Raw genomic sequence first — 17,886 nt, 5'->3', positions numbered from 1 at the left:
ATTTTTAAAAGGGAGTACGGCTCTTTTCCACCCAATTTTTGATGCTTTCTTAAAATATTACTCACGATAAATGAAAAACTCTTATTCTCACCCATGAACTATTAACGTTACAAATATCCATTTGAGTAAAGGGACATTTTAGTAATCACAAATGTTATGTCGATTTTATAAAAGCGAGAGAATAAAAAATTGTTTATTAAACAATTTTCTATAAAAATTAAATGTGACAGACTTTTCTGTCACACGCCATCCACCAATGCTTGATGCGTGGCAAAGCTTACGGTGGAAGGAAGCTTTATTGGCAAGTTGAAGCAAAATAATCGACGATATGTTTTTGATGGATGGTGTGATGAAAGGAAATGAGGACACGTAGAAGGAAAAAAGAAAATGGCGTTGATTTTAAAACGATGAGGTGGTGTATTTCAGCGCACTCATACGTAGCCCTTGAAGAGAAATAAATGCGTAATGATTTTCAAAATCAACGACTAATATTGCTTAGATAGAAATCAACAGCTATAGGAAATTTCAAAATCGATAAGCTAATCAAATATAGACACATGTTGGGGCGTTTTTGTCATTTTACGGGGTTTTGAATAAATATCGACGATAAAAAGAATTTTTTATTATATTGAGAGTGAATGAAAAAACAATGCGTGGCCTGGTAATTTGAAACACCATTTTGAATGAGCGAAAGAGAACAAAGGGTTTCATTTTGTTCTCAAACAACTGCGTTGCCTTATGTTAATTCTCTGAAGTGTGGAGGTCCTATGAGTTCCAAAAACCGACAAAGGCCAACGACGACTGCAAAATGGTGACGATGACAGTAACGACAACATCTTTAAGAAGGAATGAAGTAATGTTTCGACCAACGACAATGTGAAGGGTTTTTTGCTACTGACTTTGAACCTACGACAATGATAGTGATTTTTCGTGTTGTTTGAAGCAACAATGATGACAAAGAGTACACCAACCAAGGGCTATAGAAGTTCTTCGACTTCAAGGTTTGATTTGTCCATGTCTTGTTGTTTCGTGCGCAATGTTTCAACATTATATCATTTGTGATAGTCTATTGTGTTAGTAAAAAGATTAAATGTGTTGGTGTTTGTTTATGTTAATGGTTGGTTTTATGATTTTTCTGCTATGTTGGTTTAGGGTTAATGCTATGGTGATGTATTTTCCGTATATAGTAGGCCTAACAAATTTTGTGTAGGTTTTGCATGCTTCCCTAAATACTATTGCTATAGTACTCAGGGTTTATTTTTCTTCATCGGATTCGTTAATTATTTTATTGCTTTACATGAAAAAATGGGTAGTTCGAGATGGGTATTTTAGGGTTTATCTTGTATATGTAGTTTTTATGTGGACTAATAGATCTGATGCTTTTAATTAACTATTGATTGTAAATAAAACTTCTGATTAGAGTTTCTTTGCTATTGAATAAGCTTACTTATATTAATAATATGATTGATTATGGATTAAATATGCTTACATGAAGAGTTGTTATATGATTACTGTTATAATATATATGGTTATATGTATATTGCCTACTGTATAATATATTGCCTACTGTTTACATGTAATACGTATGTGCAAATTGTATTACATACTTTCATGCTATTTGTAACATGCTTATATAATGTATTATAACTTATGAATTGAGCATGAATATTGTTAATGTATTTTATGCTTGAATATTATTTGAGGGTTGTGAACATGCATTATTTGGTATATTGGCTAGACATCTAGGAGTGCAGTACTATTAGCACAACAGGAAGGGGTAATACCTTCAAGTCTTTTGGTTTAACAATGTCCCGTACCAATAATGTATATAAATGTGTGTTGTTTGATGTTTACTGATTATTTGCAAATTGCATGTTTGCATTGTCACTGCATTCTGATCACATTATGGATGAACAATTTATATGGTTGCATGCTGTTTACATATTGTTTACATGTTGTCATGCTTGCTATAACATGCTCACCTATGTAATGTTGGATGCTTGAATATTATACATATTGTTAATGTAATTTATGCCTGAATATTGTTTGAGGGTTGTGAACATGCATTATTTGGTATATTGGCTGGACATCTAGGAGTGCAATACTATTGGCATGACAGGAAAGGGTAATACCTTCAAGTCTCATAGTTTAACAATGCCCCATACCAATAATGTAAATAAATGCATGTTGTTTGATGTTTACTGATTCTTTGCAAATTGCATGTTTGTATTGTCACTGCATTCTGATCACATTATGGATGAATAATTTACATGGTTGCATGCTGTTTACATGCTATCATGCTTATTATAACATGCTCACCTATGTAATGTTGGATGCTTGAATATTATACATACTGTTAATGTATTTTGATAAACTGAATATTGTTTGAGAGTTGTGAACATGCATTATTTGATATATTGGCTGGACATCCAAGAGAGCAGTGCTACTGGCACGATAAGAAGGGGTAATACCTTCAAGTCTCTTGGTTTTACAACACCCCGTACCAATAATGTAAATAAATGCGTGTTGTTTTGCATGTTTGCATTGTCAGTGCATTCTGATCACATTATGGATGAACAATTTACATGGTTGCATGCTGTTTACATGCTGCCATGTTTGCTATAACATGCTTACCTATGTATTGTTGGATGCTTGAATATTGTTTGATAGTTGTGAACATACATTATTTGGTTAATGGATGTTGTTTAATGGATGAACATTCATGTTGTTTAATGGATGCATACTGAATATGCAATATTTGGTATATTGGGGATATATCACACATAGGATGTTGTCTACGATGCGGTTTAATTTACGATTCAATGCCTGTGATATTCCATGTGAAATTCACAATGTTGATTCAAATGAGTATAATTACATTGTTTTCATCAAAGATTTGAAAAACCGTATAGCCAATGAAGATGAAATAATGGAGTTATATGTGGAGGAGAAATTAAAGATTCAAGCAAAAAAGCCTAATGGGGTGGAGAGATATATTATAGACTATGATGAAGATATGTGTCATATGTTTGAAGAGTATACTAGGGTTGGGGTGAAATATATTGACATATTTGTAGAATTCCTTCTAATTGCGGCAGTTGGAAATATGACCCCTTTGCCACTTGAACAGTAACATGTAGAAGCCTCACAACAGCCACCCTAACCCTCACAGCAGCTTGCAGAAGCACCACAAACCCTCACACCAACCTGCACATCCCTCACAATCACTTTATCATATAATTTTTTGATGCACTTATCATATATAATAAAATACTAATAATAATTCTTCTAAATGATCACCTTTAATGTTATGTATAGTAATTTATGAATCTCCTTCGTCCATGCTTAAACTTGCTTATTTGAATATAAAGCTCGAATGTCAAATCATAAATCATAAAGCTCAAAGTTGGCATCTAGATGCTCTTTATTGCTTAACATCCATTATGTGCAAATTAGTAAAAACGGCTTCAACTATCTCGAAAAATTTTTTCAAGTTAAATTGGATTTAACAAGATTGAATCATACTGTTTAAACATGCATATTATCAAATTAAGTTTATTTTGATATTAAATAATATAATTATATAAAATTATTTTAAATATTATTTTTAAATAATTAATTGATTTGAGTACCAATTAGATCAGATTACACCCTTCATCGGATCAATGTTTGATCTAGTTTCTAAAACATTGATAGCAGCTACAAATTCTTCCAAGTTTTTATCAGAGCTTCCACCTTCATCTACAGCCTCCTTTGCCAACTGTTTCCACTTCTCCGAATTCCTTCTGAAATCCTTCGATCTCTCTCCTTCCATGACTTCCCTTATGCAACCCTCAATCTCCTCTCTTGTCACAATCCCTTTTTCATTAACTCTTACTCTAATCCCCACCTGCCACACATCTTCAATATACTTAGCATTAGTTGTTTGATCTGTCCACTGCGGCATTGCCACCACCGGTACCCCTAAGCTCAGTGCCTCCAGCGTCGAGTTCCAGCCACAATGTGTTATGAAACACCCCACTGACTTGTGAGCTAGAACCTCAAGCTGAGGGCTCCAACTCACGACCAAACCTTTCTCGACTGTTTCCTCGCAGAAATTTTTTGGAAGCTTTGCAGATTCAGATTCCCTAACTACCCACAAGAAGAAGGTGTTGCTTCTCTTCAGCCCCCATGCTATTTCCTCCATCTGCTCTTCTGCTAGGGCTGCCAAGCTTCCAAATGATACATAAACGACTGAGTTGGGTTCCCTTGAGTCTAGCCATGTCTTGCAAGTATCGGACTTTGGCTTGAAGAGGGTGAGGCCATAGTCAGTGTCATTCTCCAATCTCTTGTCCATATATTTTGATGGAACAGTTGGCCCGACTGCCTTAATTCGACAGTGATTCGACATCCAGTGCACAACCTGAAAGAAATTATTTGTTTTAATAAAGGCATATCTAATTAATAATAGAAAATTCTCGCATGATTAAATAGTTCAATAGATTAATTTTAAGGGGGTTTCATGAAAGGAAGATTGGTCATTGCAATATAGATAAATTTTAGAATATTATGAATTCAGAAAGTATGACACATTAGATATTCCCATAACCTTAAATAAATTTAATTGTGTTATAATTAGAGTTGGATTTAAACTAAGTTGGTTCAAGTTCAAACTTAAGTTAGACAGTTTAATATTTTCAAACTTAAACTCAAACTTTAGAGATTTTCGATTCGTCAAATTTGCGAACCTAAAAAAATTCAATGCAAATAAAGTAAAATGACCTCATTTTTGTGCCAAAACAAACCCCAACACTTGGTTTGAGCTCAAACTTGAGCTTAGTTCCTCTCAAATGAGACGAACTCAAATACTTTTTAGATAAACTCGAGCTTGAATTTAAGCTTTAACCCTATAAAAATTAAACCAAGCTTGAACTTAAATAAACTTAAACTTGACTCAATTTGAATCCAACCTTAGTTATATCATAATTTGAATTGATTCTCTTTCGTTCATGTAAATTTATCTTACAATTACCTCTTCTTCGAGCTTATCGAAAGAGTTAACCAGGATCCAGTTGGGTTCATGAATATTCACAAACTGATTCAGGATCAATTCACGCAGAGACTTATGAGACTCAGTTTCATAAACAAACGTCGGAAGATCTTTTCTCTCCATCAATGGCATGGAAGGCAACAAAACCGAACACCCTTCTGAATCAGGGGCTTTCAAATTCAATGTCCCTTGATTCAAATGATAGTAAACTGCATTAACTGCACAAGATTGAGTGAAAAATGGAGCTCCATCTATGCCCAAATCTCTTGCAACATCTAACATCCACGGCATCCCCGAATCATAAACGATAAACTTAAAAGGGCACCCCAAGTTTTTGCTGGATTCAACAAACCTGGCTAGATTTTGAGGAAATATAGCTCTGAAACATCCGATATATTCATCAAAGGTTTCTGGGTTTAGTTCTGAGTCGAAACCGTCGCTGATGAACTTGAAATCGATGGATGAAATGTTGCTGTTGGATTTGAGAGATGAGTTGGTGGAAACTAGGGTGACTTTGAGGCCTTTTGAGAGTAAACGTTTGGATAGTTGAAGCATAGGGTTTAGATGGCCTTGGATTGGGAAAGGGATGATAAGGATTTGAGTTTCCATTTTTGTCATTTTCAAGCTCCAGCTAGCTGTTTCACATGGCGACTGTATTTGCCATTGTTCACACATTTAAAGAGATAGATAATTGATTGAATATAAGAGATAAGGCAAGACCAAATACCAGAAGGTAACTTGACTTCGGCCAAATGACTATTTCCCACTTAACGTTTGATGAAACTATTTCAATCTTGAAAAAAATTATTTTTCCATTGGTCTATCAAACTTTACCAACTATGTATCAAAATATTGTTTTTTATAAACTACAAAAGTCTATAGTATGACACAACTAGATGTTTTATTGGAAGTAATATATATGAAAAATTATATTTTATTATTAACATTAATTTATTTGATTCATCGGGCATTATTATATCTATTTTAGATAAGAAAAAATTATTAAAATATTATTAATTTTATTATAATTTTATCTTTATTTATTAAATTTTTAGAAAAAAAATATTGTCTCATTGAATTAAAATAAATAAAGGTAAACCTTATTATTACTATTTTATCTTTATTCAAATAATTATTAAGATTAAACTGCTATTAATATGGATTAAAATTATTTTTCCATCACACACATTATCATTGGCCACTACATATCGATACCCCCACCACCCATCACTAAAAAGTATAGCAATCACTGAAAGAAATCAAAGATGTAATCCTCTCAAAATCTTTCTAGTTTGATTACTCAATGTCATCAATTCCACCAACAATTTGTGATTCGTTGTTCTCAAATTGACCACTATTAAAATCCTTAATAAAGATGAGATCAACATGAAATGAGAACACCAATAAAAGTTTTTTATCGGTTTGATTGATTCAACTTAAATGAAAAGATAAGATTGACTTTGTCTATCTTACTTTTCAAATGTACACCCACCTTTTGATTTATTGTGATTTTCCTTAACAATTTCTCCTCCAACCATTTCACCTTTGAGTTGTCACAATATTTCCCATGTCTTACACCTTTGATTTAATTCAATAGGACTAAATAAAATAACATTTTAATATTCTTACATTAATGTCAATCGAAGATAATATTATTTATACATATACCAATTAAATTTAATAAACTACTAATTTTTACTCACTAAACTTCCTAATTGCCGACCTTAATATTAATTTAGGTCGGGTATGAATGAATTTGTCATGTTTTGATTGCTCTGAATTAGATCGAGTCTTGTTCACTTGCTTTTAAAATTGGATAGCGGAATTCTTTCTTTTCGGAAAATATAAATTAAGATTGCTCAATAACTGTTGAACATCTGTCAAAAATTAGATAAGCAGTCTTGGTTTTTCTTCCTTTTGACATAAGCAATGATGTCAGAATCCCTCATTTATAATATTCCATTAAAAAATAATTTAATTTTAAATTTAATATAAATTCATTAGAATTTCAATATTAAAATTAAACTTATCTAGTTTTGGGTCAAAAGACTTATTCCCGAGGTGAAGTGAAATATCAAATTTCTACTTTTTAATTTTTAAAATTTTAAACACTTATTTATAAATAAATTTTTGTTAAAAATCTTAGTTAAAATTAGCAATAAAACTATTATTTATTCAAAATTTTAAAAAATTAAAGTTTTTTTTGTGAACTGGATGGCAAGTTATTGATGACAAACTAATGCAAAAGTGTCGTAAGTTGAACTTCTTATGTGAATCTTGATATGATGAGTGGATGACTTTTTCCTTCACTAGCCATTTTATTCTGATCCACTGTGAAGTCCACATCAAGCAAGAAAGAGCCAATAAAAAACAACTAGCCTATCTATTTACTCAAAAACATTTCCTATCCAACTACTAAAAGAACTCTTCAATATTCTATGAAGGAGAAAATTTAAAATCATGTATGTCAATATGCCATATGCCTAAAGAAGCAAATGACCGTTTTAAGCCATAGCATGGTAATTTGCTTCCATGATGGATCTAGCAATCACATTCTGCTTCTGACTAATAAAACAGTGTAAGATTAACACCCATGAAGGTACAATATTGCACTGATATAGAACATCAGTCAATGTAACAACCAACCCAATCACATGTAACTTACCTATCACAATGAGAGAGTTAAAGATGCCACAACCCTCTTTATATTTTGCACATTTTCAAACATAAGTTCAACCCTAATCAGCACTCAATAATTATACAGTAGTACATGATCATTCCCATTTCCGCAAACAATACATAAATATAAACAACTAAGAAGCTCTAACGACCATCAACAAGAAGCAAAAATATAAAAAATTAGCCGTCAAAGACTCCTTTTGTCAAAAGATACCATAGCAAATAAATCTTCTCCCATCTTTCATCATAAAAGATATCTCATCTACAAAAGCCTCCTACCGCCAGTAAAATGGCTCGTGAACTGGATGGCAAGTAAATGTCCTATATATTAAGACGATTGGACCAACAATTCCGTCAATTTACCTAGACAAGAGATTGTAAAATAATAAATGATTATGGCTTGAGCCTTTTCAAACCAAAGACTGAAACTTGCAAGACATGGCTAGACTTAAAGGAACTTAACTCAATCGTTTATGTATCTTTTGGAAGCTTGGCAACTCTAGGAGAAGAGCAAATGGAGGAAATAGCATGGGGGTTGAAAAAAAGCAACTTCTTCTTGTGGGTAGTGAGGGTATTTGACTTCAAAAAACTTTCAAGAAATTTCCTTGAGGAAACATCTGAGAGGGGTTTGGTTGTGAGTTGGAGTCATCCATTTGAAGTTCTTGCTTATAAATCAGTGGGCTGTTTCTTGACTCATTGTGGCTGGAGCTCGACACTCGAGGTCTTGAGCTTGGCAATGCCACAGTGGACGGATCAAACAACCAACGCCAAGTTTGTTGAAGATGCGTGGCAGGTGGGGGTTAGAGTAAGAGCTAATGAGAAAAGGATTGTGAGCAGAGAGGAGATTGAGATTGTCTAAAAGAAGTCATGGAAGGAGAAAGATCACAGAATGTAAGGAGGAATATGGAGAAGTGGAAAAAATTGGCTAAAGAGGCAGTAGATGATGGTGGAAGCTCTGACAAGAACTTTAGAGGAATTTGTCACGCAACTTTTATATATTTGATGTGAATGTTGGATTTGTAAACTTTAATTGATGTTCTTTAAATTAAGGGTGGATTTAATTCAAACCGGTCTTGATTAAATCTATGGTTTGGTTTGAACTAGTGTGGATATGAAGCAGGTAAAGCTCGAATATTTTTTTGTTCAAGTTTAGCTCGAATGGAAAATAGCCTATCTCAAGTTTGTCGAACTAAAATTAAAGATGACTCGAATTTGGCTCAAGTTCCGAGTTTAAATCAATGATTTGAAGGCTTGTTTTGGTTTGGATTTATAATTCAAATCGATAATTTGAATTTATAGTTCATATTTGTAACTCAAGTTTGTAGTTTATTGACAAAATGACATTGTTCAATTCAAATAATATACAAAATCATTTATTCAAACCGCAAATTTGAGTTGAACTGATCTACAAATTTGAACCACCAATTCAAACTGATTTGAGAAGTTTCCAATGCCTTCAATGTCAGGATATGGGAGGCTCCAACTCCTGGAAATGTCGGTTTATTCAATTGTAAATCCTCTTTATCAATAAAATAGTTTCTATTTCTTTAGTTGTGTTCGTTTGCTGTTTTTGGGTGAATATTGGCTGGGTATCTATCATATGGATACACAGACTCTGTTTTTGAACTTCCATTTAGGGTGTTCAGTTAGGTATTACTTTCACGACCTGTATCCTTGAGATCTGTTTTTCAAAATTTAGTGCAAAGTTCAAAACTAACAGAAGATATTTTGTTTGATACGCAGCTTCTGTTTTTGAATAACAAGAGGTTTTTGAACTTAAACAATAGTTTCAATAATTCTTCCTTCTTTAATTAAAATGGAATGGTTTCTATTACAAATGACAGAGGTAAGCTTTTTACAATAATTCAAGAAATTAAAGCCTCTATTTCAACTGTTTAAAACTGATTAACCAAAATGATTTCACCACTTTTTGAAGTGAACTGGTATCCGTTTTGAAGAAAACTTTTAACCAAAACCAAACCGGTTGAAAGAATAATCAGTTTTGAATTGAATTGAAATTCAGGATAATAGTATTGAATTTTTGGTTAACCATTTTTTAACTGAATTTTCAGAGAGACAATCGTTCCAAACTCGGAGCATGTATTCAATATCTTGAACGGGCATTTCAACCTTCAAACTTCTTTTTTTATGCGAACTGGTTTGGTTCATCAAACCAGTTTACAAGTACTACCAAATTAGTAACCAAACAGAAAAAAAAAACCCGTTTGGCCAAAATACTAACCAGTAACTGAACCAGATTTCTAGTTACTCTGTTTTTCGGTCTTGTTAACGGTTTAGTTTGGTTTACGAAATTTTTTGGTATGAATTATGTGCACACTGAACAGAAATTTTTTAATCGGTTCGGCTATCAAGTGACTGCATGAGGTTATTGATATTGTTCTGATTAAAAATAATGTAGACACTGAACGGAAATTATTTAATCGGTTCTGTTTCAGATTAGCTGCACTGGCAATTAAGCTCACTATAATAACTATGTTTCAGAGCTTTCAGAAGTTTCTACAAATACAGTCAGGATCCATTTATCAAGTCTCCTGATTATAACCATCATAGTTCTCATTGCAGAAAATGTTGCTTTATGTCTTGACGGTTGGCCTTTCGTGCAGGTATTCTAGCTTGTCTAGACGGATACATGAATATTGCAATGGAGCAAACGGAAGAGTACGTCAATGGACAGCTGAAGAGTAAATGCGGTGATGCATTCATTCGAGGAAATAATGGTAATAACCGGTTACATTCTTGCAAGCAACTGGTAATTATTTTCTGCACAAAATTTTTGTGGCTATGGAATGTAGAAGGTTGAGCAGTATGGAAGAATCTCTCGCAAAGCAGAAGTCCAGAATCCAATGGCTAAAGGAGGGAGACCAAAACACAAAATTTTTCTTCAAGTGCATCAAAGGAAGACAGAACAAAAATACGATTAAGGGGCTCGCTCTAGAGGATGACTCTTTTACTGATGATAAGAACCGAATAAGTGAAGAATTAGTGGGTTCTTTTAAAAACACTTTGACCTGCCCTGGTCAAGGTCAGATTGATACCAACTTCAATGGCCTCCTTGATGTTCCAAGGGATGTGGCTGAGAATATGATTAAAGATGCATCCGCTGATGAGATTAAACACACCATCTTTTCAATGAATGATAACAAGGCCCTGGGGCCTGATGGTCTGGGGGCTAAGTTTTTCAAAAAAAACATGGGAGATAGTTTCGCATGGATGTTATTGAAGCAATTCAATAAAAAAACAAAATTCAGTCTTTTCAACAGAAAAAAAAGTTGATTCTCCTATGCATAGTAAAGATTAATTTCACATGAATCAGTGCCCTCTCTGTCTGCATATCATTATCTTCCTATAACATGCTTATCTGAAAAAGAAATGTTGTATATATCCAGTATTGATTATCTAGATAGTGTATCGTCATGTAATTGTGTAACTCTGGTGACGTGTCATTTAAGCATCTTACTTGAAATCGGTGGACATAATTTTATTGTATATGACATGATTAAAACTTTCAGAAGTTAAGAGAGCTTTCTTAAGTCTGTTTTGTTCGATCTTCTTCTACTCTCAGCTAGATACAGTGACTGCAAAAATGTAAGACAAGATCTACAGAGCAGCTCATGTTCTCGTAATTCCTTATCCAAGACAAGATCACATCAACCCAGCTCTTCAATTCGCTAAACGTTTAGCTTCCAAGGGTCTCAAAACCACCATAGCCATAACCAAATCCATCTCCAACGCCATTCACCCTCAGCCGCCAACCTCACTGCAATTCCAAGCCATTTCAGAGGCTTTGACGAGCAAGGCCGCTTCGCAGAAGCTGTGAGTGTCCATGATTATCTCCGGAAGATGGAAGCTGCAGGCTCAAAAACCCTAGCAAAGCTCATTACAAAGAATAACTCCTCCAACCCTATCAACTGCATCGTTTATGACCCTTTTTTGCCTTAGACGTGTGCGGTTAACTATATTTGTTATCTTGTTTATAATGGGTTGTTGAAGGTTCCGGTTTCTTCGACGGCGGCGCCAGTGTCTATTCCTGGATTGCCGCTGCTTGAGCCTCAGGATTTGCCGTCTTTCGAATATGTTGCAAGTGAATATCCGGATTACTTTGAGATGTTGTTGAGCCAGTTTTCCAAGACAGATAAGGCTGACTTCCTTCTAGTCAGTACCTTCTACAAGCTAGAAGATGCGATAGGTTTTACCGTAGTACCTAGTATTTTCCACACAGTGCAGACAAGGCAGTGCTGGGTCGTATTCAGTGCAGCCCGTCATAGTCACTAGCCATGCTGAGCCTCTGAAATGACCCAACACCCCTGAACCTTACCTTCATGAACCTTTAATATATATTTTTTTTCATTTTTTTAAAAATAGTTTTTTAATTTTTAAATTATTTTTTAAAGTTTAATCTTTTTTCGTTTTCTCACGGGCTTTGTTAGATCAGTCCACGGGTTGGACCTTAAGGGCCACAACATGGCCTGCAAAGCTTTGTTAGCCATGCCAAAATTGAGGGGGTGACTGTGTTGCACGCTAACCCAACCCTTTTGAGATGTTTAATACCATGCATATGAAAAGCCGATTGACTGTTTCTTACCAAATGTTTGATAAAACAGCAGATTCTCACTCTTTAAATTTGAAAAAAAAAACCTTTTCCCCTCCATTTTGGCTTGAGGTCGAGAGCTCGTCAACATTAGTACACCAAATTTTTTTTATTTGATAATTCTTTTTCTTCAAGTTAGCTTAAACTTGAAGTTAAGTTAATTGTTTTAGATTCTGATAAGTGACATATTAAATAAATATTGCATATTCTTTATTAAATATTCTTGATTTGAGTCTTGTAATTGTAAGGGCTCAATTAAAGTCTCAATGATTAAAAAATATTACAAAAACAACATACTGACATTTGTGACCCCCCATATAATTTGTCTAGTCTAATTACGATTGATTCAATCAAATTTAGATTAATTATCAGATAATAATATCATTAAAAAATTGTAAATAGTATAAATAGTATTTGAAAAATAATATTATTGATAAGATCGACAACTATGTACCACCAAATAAATATATAAATTGATTTATCAAAATAAAACTCCAATTGCAAATCATCTAGCGGACACAGCCCTACTTACGTATATATTTATTTGTTTATAAAAAAATAGTTGAACCGTTGGCTTCCTGGGAATTTATGAGATGTGTAAGTCATGTTCTTTGTCTCTTTTCTTGGATTTTTTCTGCATAGGTAAGCAATGATGCTAAAAGGAATCTACTGGCTCGCAACTTTTCTCTTGTCAGTTCATGTTTCATATATATTATCTTAAACAAATAATATGAAAACTAGGCGACAAAAAGTTGAAACAGATTTATGATATATTCAATCACCTCATCCTTTCAAATTTCTTTGTAATTATCATATATTATAAAATACTAATTACTATCCTTTCAAATGATCCGCTTTGATGTTACATATAGTAATTTATGAATGTCCCATTTTCATGCTTAGCTTGCTTCGTTGAATATAAAGCTCAAATGTCAAATCATAAATCAAATATATAGTGCAAAAGTTGTTGTCTTGATAGCCTTTATTGCTACATTAACATGTATCATGTGCAAGCATTTATGCCCAGGGTTTTAAGTTCATCTGATTGATTAGATCGTCATTCATAGATAAAATTAATTAATCGATACTGTCAACTCCACCAATAATTTGTGATTTATCTTGTTCGAATTGGCTTTCATTAAAATCTTCAACAAAGATGAGATTGTGGTGAAATGAGAATATCAACAGAAACTCTTTCGTCGATTTTGTTGATTCCGTCGAGATGAAAAGATGAAATTATTTTGTCAAATCACATCAAAGCCGCCAGAGTTTTCAAATCAACCACCACCTATTGACTTATTCAATTTTCCCTTAAAGTTTCTCCTCCTTCAGCTCTCCCACTTTTGATTTGTCACAATTTTTCCTGACCTTTGATTCAATTCAATGTATTTTCGAGGGATTTAAATAATATAATATCAGGATTGATTGCTCAACACGTATGGAACATCTATAAAATTGACCGCCATTCAAAATTTCCCTTATTCACTTGGTTTGAAAATTGGGTAGTGGAATTCTTACTTTTCAGAAAATATAAATTAAGATTGATTGCTCAACAAGTATTGAACATCTATCAAAACTTAGGTAAACAATCTTGGTTTTTCTTCCTCTTGACATAAGCAATTAATGATGTCAAAACCCCTCTCATATAATATTTGAATTCAATTCGAAAATAATTTAACTTTGAATATAATATGAGTCAATTAGAATTTGAATATTCGAATTGACTCAAACGAAAATAAACTCTATACTTCATTCAAATTTAACTTATTTAATCTATTTCAAGATAGTGATTATATTTAACTTAATTTCACTACTTGTTGCAACATATATGCACATATTTTATAAGTTGATGATATGACAAAGATGAGAAGACATATAAGATTTGGCCTCTTCTTTTACTAATTAATCTTAACTCTTTATTTGTTTTCTGAATAACACTTCAACGAAAATGAAATATTTTAATCTTTTCCAATTGAAATATGATATTATGAATATATATACGCAAGAATCATAACGAGATTTTTGGCATGATAAAAATTGACTCAAACGACATAATTGAATGAATTAGAAATTGTATGAAATTAATAAATTAAGTAAATAATTAGAAACAAACCAATATAAACACTAAAAAGAAATAATATGCAATTTATACTGGTTCATCTAAAACCTAGTTCAACATCTCTTTATCTCTATTGATACAATTATTGTATTTGCTAATTATCAAATTATTCTATCACTCATAAAAGAGAATAATGTTTTTATATATTAACATTCTAATCTCCAAGAGAATCCTAGTATCATTTTTCTTCCTAAAATAAATCCTAAAGTAGCTCCTTATGGATTAAACATAAACCACTTACTTACCGGAGCAATAAGACCTACATCGTGCCTTATGGAACAATGGTTGTAAATTCCAACAATAATTTCAAGGAAAATATACTAAGAATTGAAAAAGATATTTTTATGAAGTTTTTCATCTTAAAGCTTCATATTTAAGAAAACATAGGATGAGAAATTTAGGTAACAAAACCACAATGGGACATGTCATATTACCAGTAAAATTTTATTATTGAAAAACTAAAATTTTACTATTAAAAGGACTAAAGTAAAACTATTTTTTATTGAGAGCAAAAAACAAATCACTTCGCTTTTAAATCAAATCAAAATAAACTTACTTTTTTAATTATATTTGTTTGGTACTTCCAATGAAAAATATTGAAAGTTTGATTCTTTTTATAAAAAAATTTAAAAATTCGGTATTTTCAATAGAAAATCTAAAAACTCAGTAAATCTTTAATTATATTTGTTTGATATCATAAACAAAATATGTTTAAAGTGTGGTCCTTCTTATTATAAAATTTAAAAGTATAATTCTTTTCACAGAAACAAGGTCAATCACTTCAATTAAAAAAAAGAAACTTCTTCCTTGATCGGCAAGGAAAGAAAAAAGGTGACGCATATGATACTATTACAACTTATGAAAAGCCAGCATTCACACATTATTTTGTTTTGTCATTATCTTCTCCATTATTATTTACTTATTTGACTGAACAATCCCCAGTATTGGCTATTTAAATTTGTGCTTATATGCATATGTTATGTGAAAGAGAGTCTGAAAGAAAATGGAGGAAGAAAGAGGTAAAGAAACTCATATCCTCACAATCCCTATCCCAGCTCAAGGTCACGTAAACCCAATGCTTCAATTATCCAAACGTTTAGCCTCAAAACGCGTCAAAGTAACCCTAGTCACCACCACTTCTTCTCCCCTGACCATTCAAGACTTAGCTGAAACCACCTCCATCAAAATTGAGACAATTTCTGACGGCTTCGACGCTTTAGTTACATTCGAAAACTTCGATGAATACATTGAATGTTTCAGAGTAGTGTGCCCGCAAAGCCTAGCGAAGCTCGTTGAAAAGCTTGCATATTCAGGCTCTCCCGTTAAGTTCATTGTTTATGACTCGCATATTCCCTGGATGCTTGACGTTGCAAGAGGGTTTGGCCTGGATGGAGCTCCATTTTTCACTCAGCCTTGGGCTGTAAATGCGATTTATTATCATTTTCATCAGGGGAAATTGGAGTTTCCTGTGAAAGGATCTGTGGTTTCGTTGCCTTCGATGCCGCCGCTTGGGATTGATGATCTTCCATCGTTCCTTTCTGAACCTGGCTCTTATCCATCTTGTCTTAACTTGGTCTTGAATCAATTTTCAAATATTCATGAGCCAAAATGGATCTTGTGTAACACTTTCCTTGAGTTGGAAGATGAGGTATGTTGAAGAGACTCTAAACATAATTTTACTATATTATTCTGCATTATTTTGACAAGTTATGTAATTTCTACTTGGGATATAGGTCACCATTTTCCTACTAGAGAAATGTGAAACCCCTTTTTTAATTGAAGATATCAAATTCTAAAATTTTTCAACGAAACTTTTAGATTTTTTGGTTAAAAGGAGTAAATTTTCACTTTTTTATTGAAGGTACAAAATTAAATACCTGGATTCTAAAACAAAACAAATTATCATAATTGTATTTATTCAATTTTAAATAAAAAATACTGAAAGTTTAATCTTTCTATAAGAAAATTTGAAAGTTCAATTCATTCAATAAAAAAATTTATGTTTTCATTTTTTTGAATATAAAAAAGAAAGTTCAACTTTTTTAACATAAAAAGTGTGGTATCAAACCAATCATGTTGCTTCCAAAACAAAATAAAAAAAAAAAAACAAACAATTATAATTGTATTTGTTTAGAAACTTTAATTAAAAATACTAAAAGTTTGTCATTCTCGATAGGAAGGATGAGCATAGATTGTTGTAAAGTCTTCCTGTTGAAAAGCTCATTGTATTTTTTTGTTAATATATGGTTTTACTGAAAAGAAAAAGAAAATACTGGAAATTTGTTTTACTCTATAAATGAAATCTTAAAGTTCATTTTTCTATAGAAAAATCCAAGAGACATGTTTCTTCGTCACCAGAAAGGTGGTAGTTAAGTTGTTGACATCTCTTAATATTATTTGATCAGGTAGTAAACTTCATGGCAAGTAAATGCCCTATTAAGACAATTGGGCCAACAATCCCATCATTTTACCTGGATAAGAGGTTGAAAAATGATAATGATTATGGCCTGAGCCTCTTCAAACCAAAGACTGAAACTTGCAAGACATGGCTAGACTCAAAGGAAATCAGCTCAGTTGTTTATGTATCATTTGGAAGTTTGGCAGCCCTAGGAGAAGAGCAAATGGAGGAAATAGCATGGGGGCTGACGAGAAGCAACTTCTTCTTCTTGTGGGTGGTGAGGGAAATCGAATTCGAAAAGCTTCCCAAAAATTTCCTTGAGGAAACATCCAAGAAAGGTTTAGTTGTGAGTTGGAGTCCTCAACTCGAAGTTCTAGCTCATAAATCAGTGGGTTGTTTCTTGACTCATTGCGGCTGGAACTCGACACTGGAGGCACTGAGCTTGGGGGTGCCGATGGTGGCAATGCCACAGTGGACGGATCAAACAACCAATGCCAAGTTTGTTGAAGATGTGTGGGAGGTGGGGGTTAGAGTAAGACCTTATGAGAAAAGGATTGTGACCAGAGAGGAGATTGAGATTTGTATAAAGGAAGTCATGGAAGGAGAAAGATCAAAGAATATAAGAAAGAATACCGAGAAATGGAAAAAAATAGCTAAGGAGGCAGTAGACAAGGGTGGAAGCTCTGATAAGAACTTAGAGGAATTTGTCACACAGCTATAATCCAGTTGAAATAATTTAAAAACTTTTAAGTGATGTTTTTCAAATTAGAAGTGGGTCTGATTGAAGTTGCTTCGGATTGAATATATAATTCAATTCAAATGAGTCAATATTGAGTTAGAGTTCTAACTTGATAATTCAATTCAAAATCGATTTATTTCTTCGTAGAAAGAATAAAAACATATAATAAAGTATGTATAATTATATAAATATAATTATATGCATAAATAAATTATAAAAACTTATTTATATAAATTGAGATGATAACCTATGATTGGTGATGCAATTATTTACCTTTTCTCTCCCGTTAATATCACTAAATCAAATAGTATCA

At 32.8% G+C, this 17,886-nt stretch overlaps 2 protein-coding genes and 2 pseudogenes across 2 annotated transcripts; 3 read left to right on the top strand and 1 right to left on the bottom strand.

Moving 5' to 3' along the window:
* Positions 1-3,589: 3,589 nt before the first annotated feature.
* Positions 3,590-5,722, bottom strand: LOC123220431 (mogroside IE synthase-like). The gene is made up of 2 exons (XM_044642651.1): positions 5,012-5,722; positions 3,590-4,402 (listed from the first exon to the last, which is right to left on the bottom strand). Exons 1-2 carry the CDS (start codon positions 5,702-5,704, stop codon positions 3,641-3,643), a joined length of 1,455 nt encoding a protein of 484 aa, XP_044498586.1. The 5' UTR covers positions 5,705-5,722; the 3' UTR covers positions 3,590-3,640.
* A 1,900-nt stretch (positions 5,723-7,622) lies between these two features.
* LOC123220806 lies at positions 7,623-8,748 on the top strand (annotated as a pseudogene).
* Positions 8,749-10,510: 1,762 nt separating this feature from the next.
* LOC123220805 lies at positions 10,511-12,088 on the top strand (annotated as a pseudogene).
* A 3,307-nt stretch (positions 12,089-15,395) lies between these two features.
* Positions 15,396-17,605, top strand: LOC123220354 (mogroside IE synthase-like). Its single transcript, XM_044642549.1, has 2 exons — positions 15,396-16,084; positions 16,842-17,605. The coding sequence occupies exons 1-2, from the start codon at positions 15,440-15,442 to the stop codon at positions 17,553-17,555; spliced, it is 1,359 nt and encodes a 452-aa protein (XP_044498484.1). The 5' UTR covers positions 15,396-15,439; the 3' UTR covers positions 17,556-17,605.
* The last annotated feature ends 281 nt before the right edge of the window (positions 17,606-17,886 follow it).

The sequence above is a fragment of the Mangifera indica genome, chromosome 7, assembly GCF_011075055.1.
Source record: "Mangifera indica cultivar Alphonso chromosome 7, CATAS_Mindica_2.1, whole genome shotgun sequence".
Lineage (NCBI taxonomy): Eukaryota > Viridiplantae > Streptophyta > Magnoliopsida > Sapindales > Anacardiaceae > Mangifera > Mangifera indica.
This window is presented reverse-complemented; position numbering and strand designations above follow the sequence as displayed.

Excerpts from the sequence above, each read along its gene's own strand:
- LOC123220431 (XM_044642651.1), bottom strand. The coding sequence starts at position 5,704 with ATGTGTGAACAATGGCAAATACAGTCGCCATGTGAAACAGCTAGCTGG. Across the intron at positions 4,403-5,011 it reads TCGATAAGCTCGAAGAAGAG|GTTGTGCACTGGATGTCGAA; the intron begins GTAATTGTAAGA and ends AATTTCTTTCAG.
- LOC123220354 (XM_044642549.1), top strand. The coding sequence starts at position 15,440 with ATGGAGGAAGAAAGAGGTAAAGAAACTCATATCCTCACAATCCCTATC. Across the intron at positions 16,085-16,841 it reads TCCTTGAGTTGGAAGATGAG|GTAGTAAACTTCATGGCAAG; the intron begins GTATGTTGAAGA and ends TTATTTGATCAG.